We start from the raw sequence: 21,971 nt of genomic DNA, 5'->3' as shown, positions 1-21,971 counted from the left end.
TCACCCCTCACTATATGATAACGAACTGTTTGTCTAGACCAGTAACCAGAAAATCACATATAACGCACCTTTTTGACAGAGTCGACCTGTATATCCAGGTAAACAGTCACAGGCAAAGCTATTTATGGAATCTATGCAGATGGCTCCATTCCTACATGGTTGGTTGGAACATTCATCAATATCTGTTTAGGTAAACAAAATAAAATTAAAATATAAAAATATTGACTACTGAAATAAATTCATAATTTTTTATTTCTACGTAAATAGTAACAGATGATAAAATTAAGAACAGTAAAAGGAGTGTGATTATAACTTGTTCAAATCTTTAAACACAATTATATGTTTGCATGCATATCTCAGGTTCAGTTCATTTTCTTTAACTGTAACTCATATGGTTCCCAAATGCTTGGTGTGTAGTAGTTCAAACTCTGAGTATGTGTGTAGTATGGCAATGCTGGATCATTGTTCTTTAAAACATTTCTTTCAAACTTCACAAAAATGGAACAGAATTCGGAATGTACTGCATACCAGTTTCGCAGAGTTGTCCTGTGAAGCCCCCGTAACAATGGCATTGGAAACTTCCTACAATATTCAAACATGTTCCTTTCATACATGGATTAGAGACACATTCATTTACATCTGAAAATAAAAGTCACAATTAGTGTCCAATTAGTGAGTGCATTAGCAAGGTTAAACATTTGGATTCTATGTTAGAAATAAGAATATGTGTTACATCTCTCAGTAATATTTGATATTGTGATATATGTATCCACTTAAGAAGTTTATTGCATGTTAAATTCTTTAATAAATATATAAGAGTTAATAAATCGTCTCATGTAGCATTCTGTATACAACTACAGGAACCCCCTCTCTGTGTCTTTTTGAGTGGAGAGATACGTATTGAAGAGAGTTTCCCAGACCCTTATAATATCTGGAATATTTGTGACTTAGCCATAAATATTAAAAAATAGGCTATCCAAAAGATGGTAATATTCTCTGTTGGTTTTCTTTCTTTGAAGGAAAGCTAGTACAATTCTTTGGACCCAAATAAGTGTCTGAGAATTTGTCTGGTTTGAACTTAATTAGGGGATATTTATAGGGATGTACTCCTGATTTGGTTTAATTCCTATAAGGGGTTAAAGTCATAAATCACTTCAGTATGATTATAAACTGCCTCAAAAATAATCATACATGTTATGCATATTAATTTTTTTACATATCAAAAACATTAATCAAATGGCTATGTAAGTTTTAAATTGAATGAAAATACCAGACGTAAAACAGAGTCCAACATGGCCATAGGTATGTTAGAACTGGATTTTGTATATATAAAAAAGGAAAGCAATCAGGAGGGAAGGGGGGGTGGGGATCTGGAAAGTGGGGAGCAAATAGCAGAGGCATTTTCGAAAGCTGTTTACATTTTGTCCGCACATGAGCAGTTACTTGTATTAAAGCGCACAACCTTTGAATTTTACCCATTACCCCTTTGAGCAACTTCTAATGCCAGGATCAACTTGATTGGAAACTCACCCACATTATTTAAATAAAACAGACCCCAGAAAATGAGTCAGGATGAACATGTTAGGCAGATGCTAATAAAGCATCAGTGACAGGAAGTCTGTTCAGGAAGTTAGCATTTTGTAATTGTCTTCCACATATATCATAACAAAAGAAGAATCCAGTCATCCTGAGCTTTCACATTAAGTGGAAAGTTATTTTAGCTGCTATTTCGAAAAAAAAATTTCAAAATACTCATTACCAAAAACCCATTCTGAAGCAGTGAACAAAGCATATGTAAATAGGTAGTTGATGGGCTGAATTTTATAAGCCCCTGACGTTGGGGGTTGTGGCGGGGGGGGCCCAGAAAATACTTCCAGGAAAGGCCTGCCACAGGCCTTGACACCGTGAAGGCCCCATTGCATTTTACTAGCGATGGCGAGGCCGCGTGGCGGCCCCCCCCACCCCCCACCAGACGGCAACAGAGAATTTATTTAAATATGTTAATTGCATTAAATTAATGAATAATGTCTTAGCATGCAGCGATGGCCATCCCACACCGATATTCCGACCGGTTGCCGCAAGTCCCGTGCCTTCAGATCTCTGTTCAGAGATCCGAGGTGTAACACTGGTGGGAAGGGGGAAGGAGTGACATTTTCAGGTTGGTTGTGGGTGGGGGAGGGGGGGGTGGTTGGTGCGGTGGGCGAAAGGGCAAAAACTTACATAATTGGTGGAGGGAATGTTGGGAAAGGGTTAAAGGGTAAAGTGGAGAAAGTTCGGAAGGGAAAGGTTGGAATCTAATTTTTAATTCTTTGGGCTGGAAAGGGCTATTTAGCTATTGTGTACTCATTATGTTGTGTGGGGGGGGGGGGTGGGGGGAAGAGTGGATTTTCAGGTTAATAATAAGGTTTCCACGTTAATGTTTTCACACCTGTCACTTCAAAAATTTAAATTATACTGCAGGGTTTGAAGCCCTTTAAAAATGGCGCCGGCACCTTGGCGGTGGCACCGGGCACCATTGCCAGGGACGAAGCGCTCACCTCCTCTATGTCATCGGGGATGGGCGCTCCACCCCCTCCATGTAAATGAGTCACCGTGCGAAATATCACGATGGCTCCGTGGCGCACGTCTCGCGTTTGTGCTTCACACCTTTTGAAGCTCGCCACCAAGAACAGCAGCGAGCTAATAAAATTCAGCCCAATATATCTCTTTAATGGAATACCTTACCTTCTGAACATGATTTCCCAGTCCAGCCAGTTACACAATTGCAATAAAAGGAACCCTGTGTGTTGTGGCAGGAACCTTTCCTGTTGCATGGATTTGATAAGCACTCATCGATATCTGGGGGAAAGAGGCCAACATATTTCAATACAATGAAAAATATGACAATTTGAAAAAAAATCTTTCTAATTTTCATCTTCTGTTTTCTCCCTGCACCTTATTACTGAAACACAGAGCTATGACATGGGCATTGGCCACTCTGGTACAAAGACCTGACTATTCATGTTTGATGCTTGACCACATTGACAATAAGATACTTGACTCCAGGAGGCAAGAAAAGGCATGGTATCAGATTTGAGCTTAATCCTCAATTGACAGCCACACAAATGTACTAACTCACTTCCAGCCAACCTTTCTCCTCCTCGTGATGTTGAAATGAGTCACTGCAACCCTACTACCACTCTGACTGAATAAACCTACTAAGACACAATCTTATCGTATAATAAGTTGTATTTAGTATAACCTATAGTTTTTGGTGTTGCCTTGAGCTTTAAACTATAAGGATAAATAAAAACATCCTGATCAAATACTATGTGGAACTGTGTTATTGGGTAGAAAGATGTAGGTTGGAATGTTACATTGATGAAATGCAGGTTGCTTGGTTATGGTAAATTTGTAGTTTCTTGGAAGGTTTATACATGATTATTGAAGTCCCTTATGGGAGGTCAAGCAAAGTTTAATTGGAGAAATCATACATTGAAGTGTTGAAAGTAAGGGGCTGACAAATTTAATTCTTTATCTCACTTTATTCTTGTTAACTTCCATGCATAAACTAACCTTCATCACACTGTCTTCCTTTCCAACCAGTCTGACAATTGCATTTGTAATCAGTATTAGCATTAATACATTCTCCATTGACACAGGGAGAGCTTTCACATTGATCGATAACTAAAACAAAAAACATATTTTAAAGAATATTCAACATTTGTTTGAGATTTCATAAATAATGGAATCAACATGATACTTTACTACAATATTTTATAATACAATTCAGTAAAGAACCCTGTCACAAAGCATGCTCTGATTGAGGGCAAAGTTTCATGAAGAACTCTAAGATCCCCAATAAACTGCATAATGAAATTCATAAATTTTCCCATAAATTATACCATTTTTTCTGCACATTAACAACATTTGTAGGCACATCATTTAACATTTTCTAATGATATTACTTAAACAAAAGTATCACATGTCATATTTAAGGCATCTTTAATAGAAAAGGAACTTGCTGGGCAAATCTAGTCTTGCTTATAGCAGGACTAATTATACCAGTTCTTTATGTTTGAGTCTCAGGCAAACCCCATCTGCCAAGTCTGAGGCACACATTATTTTGCCACATGAACATTAAAACATAAAAAATTGCAATCTCTGACTAGAAGGACATTTGCATAATACAAGACAATGTGGAAACAAAGGCAGCCAGTCCCTGTTTCTCCAATACACAGAAGTGATCAAACCAATTCTAGTCACATGTATAGCTGGCTGGAGCTTTTGGATTTGAACTTTCAACAACTTGCATCCATCTTCAGCCAGAAGTGCCGAGTGGATGATCCGGCCTGGTCTCCTCCTGAGGTCCCCAGCATCGTGGATGCCAGTCTTCAGCCAATCCAATTCACTCCACGCGATATCAAGGAATGACTGAAGGCACTGGATACTGCAAAGACTATGGGCCCTGACAACATTCTGTCAATAGTACTGAAGACATGCGCTCCAGAACTAGCTGCGCCCCTAGCCAAGCTGTTCCATTACAGCTACAACACTGGCATTTAGCCGGCATTGTGGAAAATTGCCCAGGTATGTTCTGTACACAAAAAGCAGGACAAATCAAATCCAGCCAATTACCGCCTCATCAGTCTACTCTCAATCAGCAGCAAAGAGATGGAATGTGACGTCGACAGTGCGATCAAGAGGCACTTGCTTAGCAATAACCTGCTCAGTGATGCTCAGTTTGGGTTCCGCCAAGGCCACTCAGCTCCTGACCGCATTACAGCCTTGGTTCAAACATGGACAAAAGAGTTGAATCCAGAGGTGAGGTGAGAGTGATTGCCCTTGACATCAAGGCAGCATTTGATCGAGAATGGCATCAAGGAGCCCTAGCAAATCTGGAGTCAACGGGAATCAGGGGAAAAACTCTCTGCTGGTTGGAGTCATACCCAGGGCAAAGGAAGATGGTTGTGGTTGTTGGAGGTCAATCATCTCACTCCAGGACATCACCACAGGAATTCCTCAGGGTAGTGTCCTAGGCCCAACCATCTTCAGTTGCTTCTTCATTGACCTTCCGTCTATCATCAGATCAGAAGTGGGGATATCTGCTGATGATTGCACAATGTTCAGCACCATTCATGACTCCTCAGATATTGAAGCAGCCCATGTCCATATGCAGCAAGACTTGGACAACATCCAGGCGGGCTGATAAGTGGCAAGTAACATTTGCGCCACTCAAGGGCCAGACAATGACCACCTCAAACAAGAGAGAATCTAACCATCTTCCCTTGACGTTTGATGGCATTACGATCGCTGATTCCCCGACTATCAACATCCAGGGGTCACCATTGACCATAAACTTAACTGGACCAGCCACACAAATGCTCTGGCTACAAGAGTAGGTCAGAGGCTGGGAATTCTGTAGCGAGTAACTCACGTCCTGTCTCCCCAATGCCTGTCCACCTTCTACAAGGCACAAGTCAGGAGTGTGAGGGAATGCTCTCCACTTGCCTGGATGGGTGAAGCTCCAACAACACTCAAGAAGCTCAACACTATCCAGGACAAAGGAGCCTGCTTGATTGGCACTCCATGCTCCACCTTCAACATTCACGCCCTTCATCACCGATGCACACTGGCAGCAGTGTGTACCATCTACAAGATGCACTGCAGCAACTCACCAGGGTTCCTTAGACAGCACCTTCCAAACCCACAAACTCTACCACCTGGAAGGGCAAGGGCAGCAGATGCATGGGAACACCACCACCTGCAAGTTCCCCTCCAAGCCACACATCATCCTGACTTGGAATTATATTGTCGTTCCTTCACTGTCACTGGGTCAAAATCCTGGAACTCCCTTCCTAACAGCACTGTTGATGTACCTACACCCCAAGGACTGCAGCAATTCAAGAAGGCAGCTCACCACCACCTTCTCAAGGGCAATTAGGGATGGGTAATAAATGCAGGCCTAACCAGTGATGCTCACATCCCAGAAACAAATAATTAGACAAAATAAATAAATTCTATAGTATATATGATCAATTGTGCTAATTTACCTCATAATGGATTTTAATTATAACTGGCACAGTTCAAATTTAAATATTACTACTAAAGAGCCCTCCAAATTATTAAACCATAATTGCTAACAAAGACTTTGAACTAAGTTTTATGGCCCCCTGGGGAGGAGGGTGAGGCCCATAAAATTGTGTGGGAAGGTGGGGGTTGGGGAGGGGAGGTGGTGGGCGGTGGAGTGCCTGTTTCTTTCCCGACGTCTTCAAATTTAGTCCAGGGCAGGGAAGGCCTTCCCACCCAGAGGCCAATTGAGGCCCTTAAGTGGCCAATTAATGGCCACTTAAGGGCCTCTTTCCGCCACTGGTATTTTACCCCAACATGTAAGGAGGCCATCCAATAATTCAAGGCGGCTTCCATGTGGGCTTGGTAGAGGGGGGCGGGGGGGGCGCCCTCCTCCATGGGCAATCTGTGGCCCACGGAGGGCCCCCGGCAGCAAAGGCTGCCCCTGTGGCATCACCCACCCCCTGCCCTTGGTAACCCACACACACCCTTTCGCCGGGGCCTACCTGAGTGGCCCTGGCAACCCTGCCCCCTCTTATCTTCAGTCCAGGCTCCGGTGCTGCTCTTCTTCAAGTGACTGCTGCATTTCCAGCAGTGGCTACCGCTCCTGGTGGCGCTGCTGGGAGTGTTGAGCTGCCATCCTCTGATTGGCTGGCAGCTCTTGGAGACGGGATCCCTGTCCTTAAAGGGACGGTGACCCCAGCACCAGGCAGTTAATTGCCTGAGCGCCGTGAAATGCAGCTGAGTGTCCCCCAAATGGCCAAGGCAGGGCTCCCCTTGCCTTTTAGGCCCACATCGAGGCTCCCATCCTCTGGATAAAATCCAGCCCTTTAACTGTAAACTCATTTAATATTCCAGATATTTATATAGTATTTTAATATATTGATCATCGTTGCATTAATCAAGACAATTGCAGCCATGCTTTTTGTATTCCTGCAATCAAGACTCAATGGACCAAATGGCCTCCTTCTGGGCTGTAAATGATTCTATAAGATACTTAATTGGAATAATAATTATTTATTAACTTGTAGGCACTTAACAAATGGATATTAATGCAATACTTAAATGGTTGTTGAAAATATATAACATTTTAAAACTGCTTATATATACAAGGGATTATACAGTTCCATGGAATGGGAAATATTAATAAGGGTATAAAGTTCAAATATCTTCCATAAATATTAATGAACATTATAACAAAATGCCATTTGGGACACATGTGAAAAAATACAAGAACACTCTAATTAGAGAGATACTCTCATGGTTTGACAACTGCATTTTAGAATAAACTACACTTCTGTTTATTTCTTTGAAGAATTTAGGAAGCAAATCACTGAGCAAAGTGGACAATGGGGAGGGTGACTCTACTACCCTGACAAATATTCTTTAAGGAAATCAACCCAGTGTTGTACAGAGGAAATAAGAATAGAGTGATGATATTATTCTCATCAAATATTTTCTAAGAAAATCATCCTACCTTGTATTCTGATTCCTAAGAATCCTTCAGTTTTGATGTCAAAACAATTTATCAAAAATTACTATGTGATGTTGTCTTTTCGATATATATTAATGAAATTCAGACTCACCATGGCAATTTCTTTTGTCTCCATTATCTAATAGGTAACCAGGTAGACATGAACATTTATAACTTCCAATAGTATTTTGACAAGTTTGGTTACAATTGTTGAGTTCTGAATTACATTCATTGAGATCTGTAAAGAGAGAAGGAATGGATATTATTTGAGATCTATTTACAGCATGGAGTGTGATAGCTTTTTAAGATTTTTGTATTCAAATAAATATTGGAGGTTCATGGATCATACACTTTGTAAGCTTTTAGTCATACATAGAATCATAGAAAGTTTAAGGCACAGAAAGAGGCCACTTGGTCCATCGTGTCTATGCCAGCCGAAAAATGATCCACCTATTCTAATCCCACCTTCCAGTATTTGGTCCATGGCCCTGCAGATTATGGCACTTGAGGTGCATATCCAGACTCTTTTTGAATGAATTCGCTGCCTCAACTACCCTTTCAGCAATGAGTTCCAGACTCTCACCACCCTCTGGGTGTAAATGTTTTTCCTCAACTCCCCTCTAATTTTTCTACCAATCACTTTAAATCTATGCCCCCTCATCACTGACCTCTCTGCTAAGGTGAATAGACCCGTCACCTCCACTCTATCCAGGTTCCTCACAATTTTGTTCATCTCAATCAAATTTCCCCTCAGCCTTCTCTGTTCCAAGGAGAACAACCCCAGCCTATCCAATCTTTCCTCATAGCTGCATTTTTCCAACTCTGGCAACATTCTCGTAAATCTCCTCTTTACCCACTCTAGTGCAATTACATCCTTTCTATAATGAGGTGACCAGAACTGCACACAGTACTCAAGTTGTGGCCTAACCAATGAGTTATACAGTTCCAGCATAACCTCCCTGCTCTTAAATTCTATACCTCGGCTAATAAAAGGAAAAGATTCCATATGCCTTCTTAACGACCTTAATGACCTGTCCTGCTACCTTCAATGATCTGTGGACATTCACTCCAAAGTCCCTCACTTCCTCTACACCTCTCAGTATTTTCCCATTAATCATGTATTCCTTTGCCTTGTTTGACCTCCCCAAATGCATCACCTCACACTTCTCCAAGTTGAATTTCATTTGCCACTTTTCTGCCCATCTGACTTAGACGATCAATATCTTCCTGCAGCCTACAGCTGTCCTCCTTGCTATCTACCACACGGCCAATCTTTGCATTGTCTGCAAACGTCTAGATCATGCCCCCTACATTTACATCCAAATCGTTAATATATACCACAAAAAGCAGGGGACCCAGTACTGAGCCCTGCGGAACGCCACTGGAAACAGCCCTCCAGTCGTTAAAACACCCGTCAACAATTACACTTTGTTTCCTGCCACTGAGCCAATTTTGTATCCACCTTGCTGCATTTCCCTGGATCCCATGGGATTATATTTTTTGAACCAGTCTGCCATGTAGGGCCTTGTCAAAAGCCTTGCTAAAATCCATGGAGACCATATCAACTGCACTACCCTCATCTATCTTCCTTGTTACTTCTTCAAAAAATTCAATCAAGTTCGTCAAACAAGATCTTCCCTTAACAAATCCATGCTTACGATCCTTGATTAACCTGTGCCTTTCTAAGGGACAGTTTATCCTGTCTCTCAGAATAGATTCCAATAATTTGCCCACTAGTGAGGTTAGACTGATTGGCCTGTAATTATTCGGTCTACCCTTCGCTCCCTTTTTAAACAGAGGTACACATTAGCAATTCTCCAATCCTCCGGCACTACACCTGTATCCAGTGAGGACTGTAAAATGATGATCAGACCCTCTGCTATTTCCTCTCTTGCTTCTTTTAACAGCCTAGGGGACATTTCATCTGGCCCTGGTGATTTGTCAACTTTCAAGGATGCTGGTCCCATTAATACTTCCTCTCTCCCTATGTTTAGCACATCTAATACTTCACATATAAGTTCAACATATAATTTAATGAAATGAAAAGGCAAAATCAAACAGCCCTCTCATTGCATCAATTTATATTAAATACTAAGCAAAAGGAAGAGCCCATTTCTTCACAATCAACATTCTATTTTTATTTTGCTCCACATAGGTAAATTTCAGCTTTTTCAGCATTAGTGCAGTTATTGCGTATCCACTTTCTTCTGAGTGAACCTCTTCTTTCATGCATTTTATGTTAAATACTAATTGATCCTCCATAATATTGCACATGCTGGCATGATTTCATATTTCGGGTACCAACTGGCAGAGAGAAAAAATGCAAATTGATAGTTTAGTTTAGAGATACAGCACTGAAACACGCCCTTCGGCCCACCGAGTCTGTGCCGACCATTTATACTAATCCTACACTAATTCCATATTCCTACCACATCCCCACCTGTCCCTATATTTCCCTACCACGTACCTATACTAGGGGGCAATTGCTAATGGCCAATTTACCTATCAACCTGCAAGTCTTTGGCATGTGGGAGGAAACCGGAGCACCCGGAGGAAACCCACGCAAACACAGGGAGAACTTGCAAACTCCACACAGGCAGTACCCAGAATTGAACCCAGGTCACTGGAGCTGTGAGACTGCGGTGCTAACCAATGCGCCACTGTGCCACCCACAGCTCACAGGTTATCTCTTCCTCGCTGCAAATTGCGGTTTTTTATGCACTCATGATGCCAGGGGCTGCAAACTCACCACTGGGCTGGATTTTAATAGCCTCCCAACACCAGGGGTCATGGTGGGAGGCCCTGAAAATTCCTCCGGGAGAGGCCCGTTATGGGCCTCGATACCGGGAAGGCCCCGTCCAATATGACCGGCAGTGGCAAGGCCTCGTGGCAGCCCCCAATCCAATTAAAATATTCTGGTTTATTTAAATAACATGAATAAGGACCTACTTTGACGCGATGGCCGTCCCGCTCCGATATTCCGGCTGATTGCTGGAACTCCCACGCCTTCAGATTTCCACTTGGAGATCCGAGGCGGAACACAGGTGGAGAGGGGAGAGGAGTGAAGTTTTCAGGGCAGAATGTGCGGGGGGGGTGGGGGGCCAGTGGGGAGCAGGTAAAAACTTTGATCTTGGTTGAGGGGATGGTGGGAAGGGGTTGAACGTTAAAATAAAGAAAACTCAGGGGGGGAAAGGTCAGGATCGACTGCTGACTTTTTTTTGTGGGGGGGGGAGGAGGGCAATTAATAAATTGGGGGGTGGGGAGAGAGGATTGAAACTGCTAATAATGTTTTAAATCTATTTTTTAAAGACCTGCACATTTCAAAATTTAAATGGGCCTGAAGGGCTTGAAGCGCTTTAAAAATGGCACCGGCGTCTGTGTGGTGGCGCCAGACGCCATTGCCGAGGATGGAGCGCACACCCCCTCCGTCATTGGGGGCGGGCATTCCTCCCCTTCCATGGAAATGAGCCACCGCGTCAAATATCACGGTAGCTCCACAGCGCACATCTCACGCGTGGGCCCCGCTGCTTTGGAAGCTTGTGGCAAGCTGGAAAAATTCAGCTGATTATCTTTCCACTAATTTTTGGACCAATATTTTTCATATGTCATCCCAAACAACCAATCCATCTGATATCCCCTGAATTTGATCTTCTTAATCCCAGCTATCATCAGCAGCACCACTTCTCCTTGCTTTGTATCATCAGTAAACCTAGGCGGTTTCCTTTGTGTCTTAAGTTCCATTGTTTGTTTACAATGTAGGCAATAATGACTACAGAAGTGATGGCTAAAGCAGCCCACTGATTGGGCTGAATTGTGTTTTCGTGCTGCTGACGGTAGCGGTGGGCGAAAAAAATGGCGGACCACATGCACGGGCTGCTTGCCACCATGCTGCCGCAATCTTCAGTCCAGCAGTTCATTATAATACGTAGGGTGGCTGCCATCCCAATCACATGGCCTGCTTCTGCGCAGGCGCTGGCGCCATTTTGAAAGGGCTGCCAGGCCTGGGTTGATCAAAGTTGACCCCATTTCCCAACCCCCTCCCCCCCCCCCCCCCCCCCCCGCCGCAAGTGCAACAAAAAATAAATATTGACCCCCCCCTCCCCCAACTACATCAGAAAAGCCCTGATTACCTCTTTCCCATCCCAACTGCATGAAGTGCAGAATTGATCCTTTCACCCTACCAATTGACCTAAGTGCAGAGTTCAACCCTTCCTCCCCTTACTTCAGTACAAATACAGGGTTCCCCCCTTCCCCACCTAGGTGGTGCCAGCTTTCCCTGGATGGGCGAGCGAAGGTGTGGGAGTGCCACATGCCACTCGGAAGATCAGCAACTCCCAGTAAAATTGCTCTGGCTTCCATTTAAATGTATCTAAATGGCTGATTTGAATATTGAAATCTGGGTCCTCCCGAAGAGCGGCGGATGTGCCGCTACAGAGCTTCCCCTTGCCTGGATGATCGGGCCTGGTAATCCTGGCATCAGGCTCCGTGGCGGGCCACTGCCATTCCGATATTCTGGCCCCCTCGCCACGGAGCCCGATGTCGGGAGCTCAACAAAATCCATCCCATTATCTCCTTCTAGTCTGATCCAGCACTTATACAATTATCTTTTGTTTCCTCTGACTGATCTAGTATCTCTGACTGATCTAGTATTTGTTTATCTGTTGACTGTTTAACCAGTGATGTTAACACAATTATTGTCCTCAGCTAGAATCTTCATATATGAAGGTGTCGATGTTTTTATCCTGAATTAGTCATGGTTGATTATCATAATGCTCATTTCAAGCTCAAAGTAAGAAAAGATACTGTTTTGAAAGCTATCATATATGGTTGTCCATTCCAGGTTACATAGCTTTATTCTTCCATAATAAGTCATTATTATTATTATAAAACAACACGGACATGTTAATAAGCTCTGCATTTTGCCCTCTATGATACGTAATTCTAAATGACGAAATTAACTTTCCTTTAAAGTTTCACTGATACCCTATTGAGTAAACATACATTACAATGTTGCACTGAGATACATTTATGTCAATGGAAAACAAAATCAGGCAGCATGTAAATCAGGCAGTCAATCTGATTAGTTCACTTTTAGTTGTACAGGTTAGGTTAAAACTAGCCCATGGTCTCAGATTTGACTATTCCCAGCTGTGCTAGCAGGAAAGGTGGTACAGCTATCATCAGGCCCCTGGCTGGGGAGCACTAAAAATCAAACAAAATTCACATTCCTGGTCACTACGCACTGCTCCTTGCTGGAAAGCATGAAATGTGTGTTAGGTGGCATGTGTGGCATGCATTAAATTCCTACCCCTCGGCTACATAGTGGGTCTTCCTTACCAAGCACAGTTAGCTAGTAATTACAGCAGAGAAATGCATAAAGAGGCTGAAGCTTAGCACAGAAATATTGCTCGAGAAATTATATCTCCTCACAACGTGTAATGTCAGTACAGCACAGTTAGTAGATCTCAAAGACAGTAGGGAAACATAATTCACCAAAGCGCTGGCTTTCCCAAAGAATAGATGATCAGTGAATTCCACCCAGAATGCTATTCTGGTTCATGGGCGCAGTGCCACCACAAATCACAAACACAATGTTATACAAACCCAGGAATACATGTTGTGTATCACAAAATAATTATGGCTGGAATTTTACATTGGGCGGGAGGTCCCGCTCACCAGCCCAAAAGTTGGGGGCAAGCCTGCCTCCGCCGGGCCAGGGCAGCCACGCCAGGATTTTTCACTCCCCAGGCTCTTAACTGGCCTTCGGCGGGACTTCCACTTCTCTGAAGCAGGAAGTCCCGCCTAATGGAGCTGCTGCCAGCCAATTAGCGGGTCGGCAGCTCTTAGTCCCAGCAGCACCATGGGAACAGTGGCCACTGCTGGGACTATACCCAGGCAATGGAAGCAAGAGGAAGGAAGGCCCTGGAACTAAGCTTTTGAGGCCTCACCGAGGACAATTGACCGAACTCCAGCAAAGCAAGGGGAGGGTCACCTAGGAGAGGAGGGGGAGTGTTGTCCAGTGGGGGCGGTTGGGCCGTGGTCGGTGGGGGGGAGGGCCTCCGTGGGACAGCACTGATGGACATGCACACCATGATGCTGTGTGCATTGGCTGGTCTGTCAGGCAGCTCCTATCACTGTCAAGGAGCATGGAAGAGTCCAGCTCAAAGTTGTCAGAGATCATGACACAGAGCTTGCTCTCCCTTTAGTCTCAGCTCCACATCCCTGTTGTGCTGCAGACTCAGAGGAACTGCCATTGTTACCCCTATATCTGTTGCAGCTTTTGTGCGGACAGGTCACCTACTCCTCTACCCTCCCTATGAGGATGCAGCAACACTCCCTGGCAAATCCAGGAACTCATCACAGCACCTCCAAAAACACTCCAGCGTACTTCCAGACACTTTGCAATAGGAAAAGTTCTTAACAATCACCTTACTTGCAATTTGTACCTGATCCTTTCAATAATGCTACTGCAAAACCCAGCTTGCAGTAGAATGTTTATTGTTTGCAGTCCGATTTAGGAATTTGTTACCCGCATGGTCCAAATTTGGATTCTTGGCATCACATAAACAATTTGGGCTGTGTAACGGGAGGATAGCATTAATTCAAGGCCTTCTGGCGCACACAGGGCATGCCCCTGCATGCACCGTTCTGCTCACAGAACGCTGCCTGGGCTGTGGCGGAAGTGGCCTGCAGCGCAAGGCACCCAACAAAAGCGGTGTTAGGCCTCCATAGTGCTGCTTCATTTTAAATACATAGGATGTGAAATAAGTAAAATAGTATTAATAATGTCTCACCTCTGCAGACTGTGCCTGATTCACCCAAAAGGTATCCTTTATTACATTGGCATGTAGGTTGTTTGGAGGCTTTGTTGATGAAACATTTTCCATTTGTGCAGCTGAGAGTGCAACTGACAATAGCTGTAATGACAGAAATAGAATAACTTATTAAAAGGTTCACTCCATATTTGTTCCCTGCTAGAGTAATAACTTCTACATTCATGATGTTGTTTTCCACAGCATGCAATCATAATGTAAATATAAATAGATAAACTTCTTAAATCGTCTAAAATGGTTACTAATTGGTGTGTGCAATGACCACTTTTTAATATTAAAATTGATAAGTAATAACCTAAGTTTTTAACCTTTCACTGATTTTGAAAAATATTTTGTTTAATTCTGTTTATTAATTTAACAATCTTACTTTAACAGGTTCAATAATTCTGTTAAATTAATACCTTAAACACAAGCTTAGATTTCCACGTGAATTACATTAGTTCCTTGGTATAAAGCTCCTCACCTTGGCCATTCTGGGATTTGTTTCTGAAAGTGACTGAGAAATGTACAATATATCTGCTCATATTGGGGTGGGCGCGTTGTGATAATATGGAAATGAGGCAAGTACGTCATTCTATACATTTTCCGTCATTTGCACCATAGCAATGCTGGATGCAAGGATCGTGACTGGCATTAAGTGTCGTTATGGCAGTGTTAAAATTTAAATGGGCCAAAAGCCTGTAGCCTTTGATATTGGATTCCAAAACAAAATCATTTATTTACCACACTTATAATGACAGCACAGTGCCACCAGCATACCGACACTGTGTCACTGGGGATGGGGATGCATCTTTGTGGAGGTGGGAGAGTCGTACCCACCATGCATAAGACATACCTCAATTCACCTAGCACAGGAAATCTCAGCTCCAATGTCAAAAAGGCAACAAGACGTGAACAGATATCGGGGTAATTCTGATTGTGTGTAATTGTGCAATACAGGTGTTAGCGAATCGGCAGCCTGTTTTTCATCTCTCCTGATTTTTATTCACATGAATGGACTAAATATTTTAACACTAATATCACCAAGTCATTTGTTTTAAAATTATTTTTGTATTGAAAATGAGATATTTAAGCAAATATTTTGACCTCATAGGAAAAAAACTTCTTAAAAATGTTTGTTTGTTATTTTCCCATTTAGTAGTTGAAAATTGACTCCAAAATGGATTGTGATTGTTCAATCAAAGCTCCAAGTCTAAAGATTGATGTAGTTGCATCATAGCATTAAAGGATAAGGAAGTTTAATGAGTGGGGTGCGAATGATCATCAATGCCCGATATATGATTCCAAAATAAATGTACAAGCATAGGATAATTATTATGAGTAAAATGTATCCTTCTGTAGATTTCCTCTCACCTGTGCAACTTTTTCCGTCTGAATCCAATTCAAATCCAGTTGTACAACTACATTCATAGCCTTGAATGTTTTCAAACTTATGACGTTCAATGCAGATCTGGTCACACTGATTATCTCCATTGCTACATTCATCTGAATCTGGAAGTTCAACAATACATGCAATTCAGCGATATGAAAATTGAAAATTCAATTTGTCCAGGGTTTCACTACTGCTTTATTACCAGACAATAAATAAACAATGTCCATCTTCTAACAGGTAACTATTGTGACTCTGGGATCTTCCCTGAGGCTCCAGTGAGCAAAGAACCACAGTTTGACATGTAACTTTTCGTACCTGCTTGGCTGCACAAATCATTGGATAATCTGATTGGGGGTGAAAATTCTCCTGGGGCTTTGGCTTGGTGGGTTGAATTTTGGGGTAAGCCTCGAGGCCTCACCGCTGGGACTGGAAGCTGGAGCTGCTGCTGCTTAGTGTGGTGGGGGATGGAGGTCAGAGGGGTGCTGGGTACATGCATGAGAACGTGATTCAGTGGCAGCTGGTTAGTTAACTGTTGGGAGGCGGAGGAGCTGACCTCTCAGGTGGTGAGGGCGTCATGCGATCACGTTGCTGGAAGTGCTGGTGCTACATTTAAAGGGCTGCCAGCACTCTGACAATTCCATCCACCTACAAAGGCAGCACAGTGAAGATCTGAAGCAGGAGGCAGCACAGGATGTGGCTGAAGGATGCCTCCCTGCAGGTTATCTTCCAGGCTGCTCAGGCAAGGAGGGAGGTTCTCTTCCCCCAGGATGGGAGGAGGAGACTGGCCTGCCAGACCAAGTAAGCCTGGATGGAAATCGCTGAGGAGGTCAGCAGCCATTGGGTCATCCCTCGAACCTGCCTGCAGTGCCGCAAGACTGTTAATGACATGCGTTCTGCGAAGGTGAGTGCACCACACATTGCCTTCCTTATAGCCTTGCATATGACTAGGTGTGAATGTGAGATTGGCAGAAAGGGAATGCCCACCCAGTCACTGACAATGGCCAGGCAGCAGCATTGGCTGTCAGAGGCAGAGCAGCCTCCCCATGAAGAGCCCCAGTCAGTCAGAGAGCCACTTAGTGGCTGCATGCAGGAGGCATTCCTGTGGCACCATCATGGACAGTCAGGCTGGCACCAGCATTGGTGTTTTGCATGTCTTTGGGGATGACTAACAATGGTCATTTCTGTGCTTACAGGAGAAGACTGCCCACAATGCCAAAGAAAGGGCGAAGACCAGCGGTGGTGACCCTTATCTGGCCATCCTGATGCCGATGGAAGAGGAGGCTATGGAGTTTGGAGATCAGCATGCGGCCTGGTCAATCACAAATGGTGAGACAAGAGTGGAGCCCTGAGTGAGTGAGTGGCCTAAAGGATGGGCACAAGAGAGCCTTGGGTGGCCAGGAGACATATTGCTCATGTGTCCACTGATGGTCACATGGAACTCCACAGTAGGAGTAGTCTGAAGAACAGGATGGAATGAGCATTACCCTCTAATTAATCTTCTCTCTTACACAGGTCAAGAACAAGAGCAGACAGCCGTCATCATTTGGAACAGCTGTTCACCTCTGAGGAGCAGGAGGGGACCTCAGAGGGTGCACCGGCACATCATTCCCCGGCATCCTTCACCAATGTAGATACTCTCATGTTGGTGTGTATCTGCTTGTGCGTAGATTTGGGGTCACAACCTGGTGAGCGCAGCACAGACGCACCCGAGCAGCTGATGGAGGCTGTGATAGCTGAGGCCACTGATACTCGGAGGACTGTTGGAGGCCAGGGCAATGCTGAGCCTCAAATTGAAGATATGCCTCTGGAGTCATCAGCAAGGCAGCAGATGCTGGAGCTGCAGTGTGAGGTGCAGGAACATCTGGCAGAGCTTCCAGAGGCTACGTGCACCCTGGCACGGACGATGGAGGAGTCCATCCAGGCCATGTATCTGGCGTATGCACACTTGGCTTTCTCCATCGAGAGGTTGGCAACCCTTATGGAGACCACTCAATGGATTCTGGAGATGCTCACAGACATGTATGCTATTGGCAACTCCATGAGCTCCACGGAGCAATGGCTGGGCGAGAGGGGGACGAGTAACCTGGACTCACCGCTAGGTTCTCGCACCCCTCAGGTGAGCAGCGAGGTACAAGTGTGTCCTGAAAGGGTAGAGGAGTGGCAGCTTGCTGCATCTGGGGCTTCACTCAGGATGCTCCTGGCACGGGTAGCGGATCCTCAGCCCCTCTGTCAGTGACTCTGGTACCTCACGTAGCTGCGACAACAGAGGTTGCTCTGGCACCTATGCAGGAGGCCTTCAATATGCTGGGCCCTGCAGGCCTCAGGCCAACAGAGGATGACTGTCAAATTCATTGAAAGCCGTGGGGCAGCAAGGTCAGCAGTCTACCTCCATCTCAGCTGGCAGTGCAGGGGGAGCACCACGTAGGAGAACATGTAAGAGATTTAGGAACAATATCAAGCTGCATTTGGGGTTCACGGGTTTAAATTTTGTTAATGCAATGCTGACTTGCAATCTTTTTGTTCTCCAATAAATGTGTGATGTTGCAAGGCAAGAGGAATCCTTTCATTTTTGCACCCCGGCTGGGCCTTCAGCAGTATATTGGTTTCCTCAAATAATGTGATGGCAAGGACCACAGCGAGTGAGGTTGATGCATTCCCCAAGCTGCTGTCTTATGTTTTAATCAATAAAGGTAAATGTTAAGGACAATCAAGGAAATGGCAATAGGACTGCAGAAGGCTGTAGCTTTAAAGGATTGCATGAATCTGTCATAAAGGAACATCTGAAAAGTGTCTGAATTAGCTTGTCCCGAGCCTTACTTGCGCATATCTCATTGGTGCCTTGCCTGTGGTTCCTGGGGTTCTTCAGCATGCAGTGTCTGGCTGGCATCTTCCTCCATATCCTCAGCGTAGGAGGAGGCATCGCATCCATGATATCCTCATTGTTCAAAGCCTCTACCCTCTGTAGCCAGGTTGTGCAGAGCACAGCAAACCACCACAATATGCAAGACCCTTACTGGGTATACTAATGGGCTCCACCAGATTGATCTAGGCATGAGGGCCGCTTGAGTTGTCCCATGGCAGGTGTTAACCTCTCCTCTACATCAGTGCTCTGGCTCCTCACAGGCATCAGTAGCCACGTCTTCAGTGGGTAGCCCTTGTCACACAGTATCCATCCTTGAAAGCATGCAGCGAGCCTGAATAGGTTGGCCACCTGGGATTGCCTTAGTACAACGATCAAGTGGAAGCCCTTCCTGTTGATAAAGGCTGCAGTCTAGTCTGTGGGAGCCTTGAAGGCTACAGGCATGCAGTCAATGACACCATGCCCTCGGGGAATCTAGTGATGGCCCTGAACCCTAAGGCCCTCTCAGCCTGGTTCCCAGATCAGTATGAAAGCACATGTCCTGGCTGGCCCTCTTGAGGATGGCATTGTTGACCCTCAATGCAGCGGAGCCACAGAATTTGAGATCCTGTATATACCTCCTGTGGATCCTTGGAATTCTCCTGAAGCCTAGAAATTCATTGCCACAGTGACCATCAATGTGGCCACCATTTCCCAATAGGCTCAACACGTCCACCATCAATACGCACAACTCAGTGATGGCCTCCCTGGAGAGAAGCAGTCTTTGGCGACATTGCTGCTCCAACATTTGCCGGAAGCTGAGCCTTTGACAGTAGACCCTCTCTGGTGCTTAACCTCTTCTGCACAAAAGAGGCTGGCTGCATGCCCCTCTTTGCCCTCCTCCTGTGTTCCCCGCTCCAAGGCTGCAGTTCCTGTTGGCCCTCAGGTTTCTGCTGTCCTGCTGCCTGTGGCTGCAGCTGTCTCCCTCTCTGATGCTCCTCCTCACTGGCGGTCTCAAAACCTGAGTGAATGAGGCCCTTGGCAGGTCATCGCACAGTTTGTCAGGGCCTCTCACACCCCCTGCTTTATTCACACAACTGCCACTTCCGAGATGGCACTCAGGCGGTATGCCCCTGCTGTGCTGGCATTTTTGTCCCTGCTCCCCATTGCCACTGTCCCCCCTTCTCTGCCAAGCCACTTTAGTATTCCCAATGGCTGTTATCTGCAGCCAGCACTGACCTCTACTGCTTCGTTTTATTTGGTGATGCTCTGAAGCCCCGCAGTTCCCAGGGACACTTTGTAAAGTTCAAAATCCTTGGTTAAAATTGCAGTTAATTGCCTGTCCAGCAGGCTTAATTACCTTCCCACCACATTTCAACACAAGGTCCTTCCGCCATGCAAGCCACCCTTCGGAATATCCGGTTGAGACGATAAGGCTCTGGCTTCCTTCTTGATGCCTTTCGTCGCAAAATTCCGACTCCTCCCACCTTCCAGCCCATCGTCTTAGGGCTGGTAAACTACAGCTGGTAAACTAATGCACAGGCAGCTCGTGCCCAGGGCACACACTTGCTGTGTGAGCTGCTCGCACCTGTGGCACCTCCACAGGCAGCTCGTGCACTGAGAGTGACAGATGTTGCGGCGTTTGCCTTGCCAACAGTGGCACGAAGGGAAGTTCCTGGAGTGGGCTTCAACTGGGTGAGGGCCTGATCACGACAACTGTGGAAGTAGAGGAGCACCTCTGCTCCTCTAGAGAAAGTTTTTTTAAAAACTGTTATTTTAAAAGGGTGGTTGGTTGTGTTAGGGTAATGTAATGTAAAGGTTAATCCAAGACAGTTTCAGTGAGCCAAATTTAGCCATCTAGTATTTCCCAGATGTGAATAGTTGAATCTTTTTCTTGACAGGGAGTTAAGCTGAAGGGGTCAGAGATTCATCTCTTCCTGTCAACCAGCAAGATTTATTGATTTATCAACCATAGCATTCTTCTTACAATTGAAACTGTGATCTATGCCCATCTTGCAAGCCTGGTTAAATAATACATTTTCAATAAATTTGGACATGAATTTACAATATATCAAGCTAGCCATGAAGCCAGTGTTAACTATAAGCATTGATCAGTGCATTTCTAGCATGTGTTTTACACAAATAATTTTCTAAAGTCACATTTGATTATTAATATCAGTTAATCTACAGCTAACTTAAATTATGATATTTAAACCAAAGTTAAGCCCGGGAGAAACTATTCTGATAGCATCTTAACAACAATATTAACAATTCTGATACCATTTTAACAACAATATTAAGCTATGATGATATAATAATATAATTGGCCTTGGACCAAATTGTAAGTTGCGACATAAATCATAGAATTTTATAGTATGGAGCATGGAAGGAGGCTATTGGGCCCATCATGTCTGTGCTGGCTTTTTGCAAGATCAATCCAAAAGTCATCCCACTGCCCACTGAAGCTTCATTACTTTATAAATTACTTTACTTACAATGGATCACACTAGTCTCTATATTAAATGAATGACAGTAGTTCGCCATATGTTACCTGTACTCTGCTGTACTGTCACTCCTTTATTGGACAAGTTGCTGCTTGTCATGGTTATCACTGTGATGGTGTAAGTGCGTCCAGGTTGTAAATGAGAAAACTCAGCAGAGAAATTTTGGTTTGACTGTACAACAATCTTCTGCTCCTCATTAAACAGTGATGTCAACTGAATGATGTATGAAAGCAGGTATCCCTCTGCTGCTGCCCAAGTAACTGTTAGAGAGGTGTTTTGGATTCCATCCGATGGGAATTCGATGCTTGATACAAATGCTGGCACTACATTAAGCAGAATAGTTAACAGAATGATGATTCTAATTTTGTACGAGATAGACTAAATAAATAAATAAAACTGGATATCTGACCACCCTCTGCCTCCAATGTGCCTACTTCTGCTTTTAACAGACGGGTTGGGGGTGGACAACTAATTTGCTCTCTGAAGGCAGGTTCAACCTTAAAATATGTTAGAGGCTGTTTGCGTCAAACTTAACCTCTGTTTCACATTTAACTCATGGTGTCTGGGTTTTCCAGGCCTCAGGAAACCAGGCATCTGAAGGAAAGTGAGAATGGCTGTGTGAAAAGGTTCAGTGCCTTTTCAGCAGTGCTTGTGGGCCAGGAAGAGCAGAAGTACTTCCCCCAGCCCTCCAAGGTATCCAGTAAACCAACCCAAGTTGGGAATCCAACTCCCTTGATCAGCCGACCCATTCACAATTGGACCTCTCCTCCCGCGATCTGACATCCCATGCTCAATCTCCTGAAGCCTGCAGTCCAACTTCCGCATCCAACCTCTGATATTCATCTCCTCCTCCACCCCCGATGTCTGAAGTCTATTCATGTCTCAATCTGGCTAATCACGG

The 21,971-nt window shown here is 44.4% G+C and overlaps 1 protein-coding gene across 1 annotated transcript in view; it reads right to left on the bottom strand.

Moving 5' to 3' along the window:
• Positions 1-20,471: 20,471 nt before the first annotated feature.
• Positions 20,472-21,971, bottom strand: part of LOC137375051 (pneumococcal serine-rich repeat protein-like) — an 85,021-nt gene continuing 83,521 nt past the window's right edge. The window contains exons 108-109 of the mRNA XM_068041677.1: positions 21,118-21,393; positions 20,472-20,503 (exon numbers count right to left, since the gene is read on the bottom strand). Of these exons, the coding sequence (XP_067897778.1) occupies positions 20,472-20,503; positions 21,118-21,393 (308 nt within the window). The remainder of the gene's footprint in view (positions 20,504-21,117; positions 21,394-21,971) is intronic.

Source organism: Heterodontus francisci, chromosome 11, assembly GCF_036365525.1.
Source record: "Heterodontus francisci isolate sHetFra1 chromosome 11, sHetFra1.hap1, whole genome shotgun sequence".
Classification (NCBI taxonomy): Eukaryota; Metazoa; Chordata; class Chondrichthyes; order Heterodontiformes; family Heterodontidae; genus Heterodontus; species Heterodontus francisci.
This window is presented reverse-complemented; position numbering and strand designations above follow the sequence as displayed.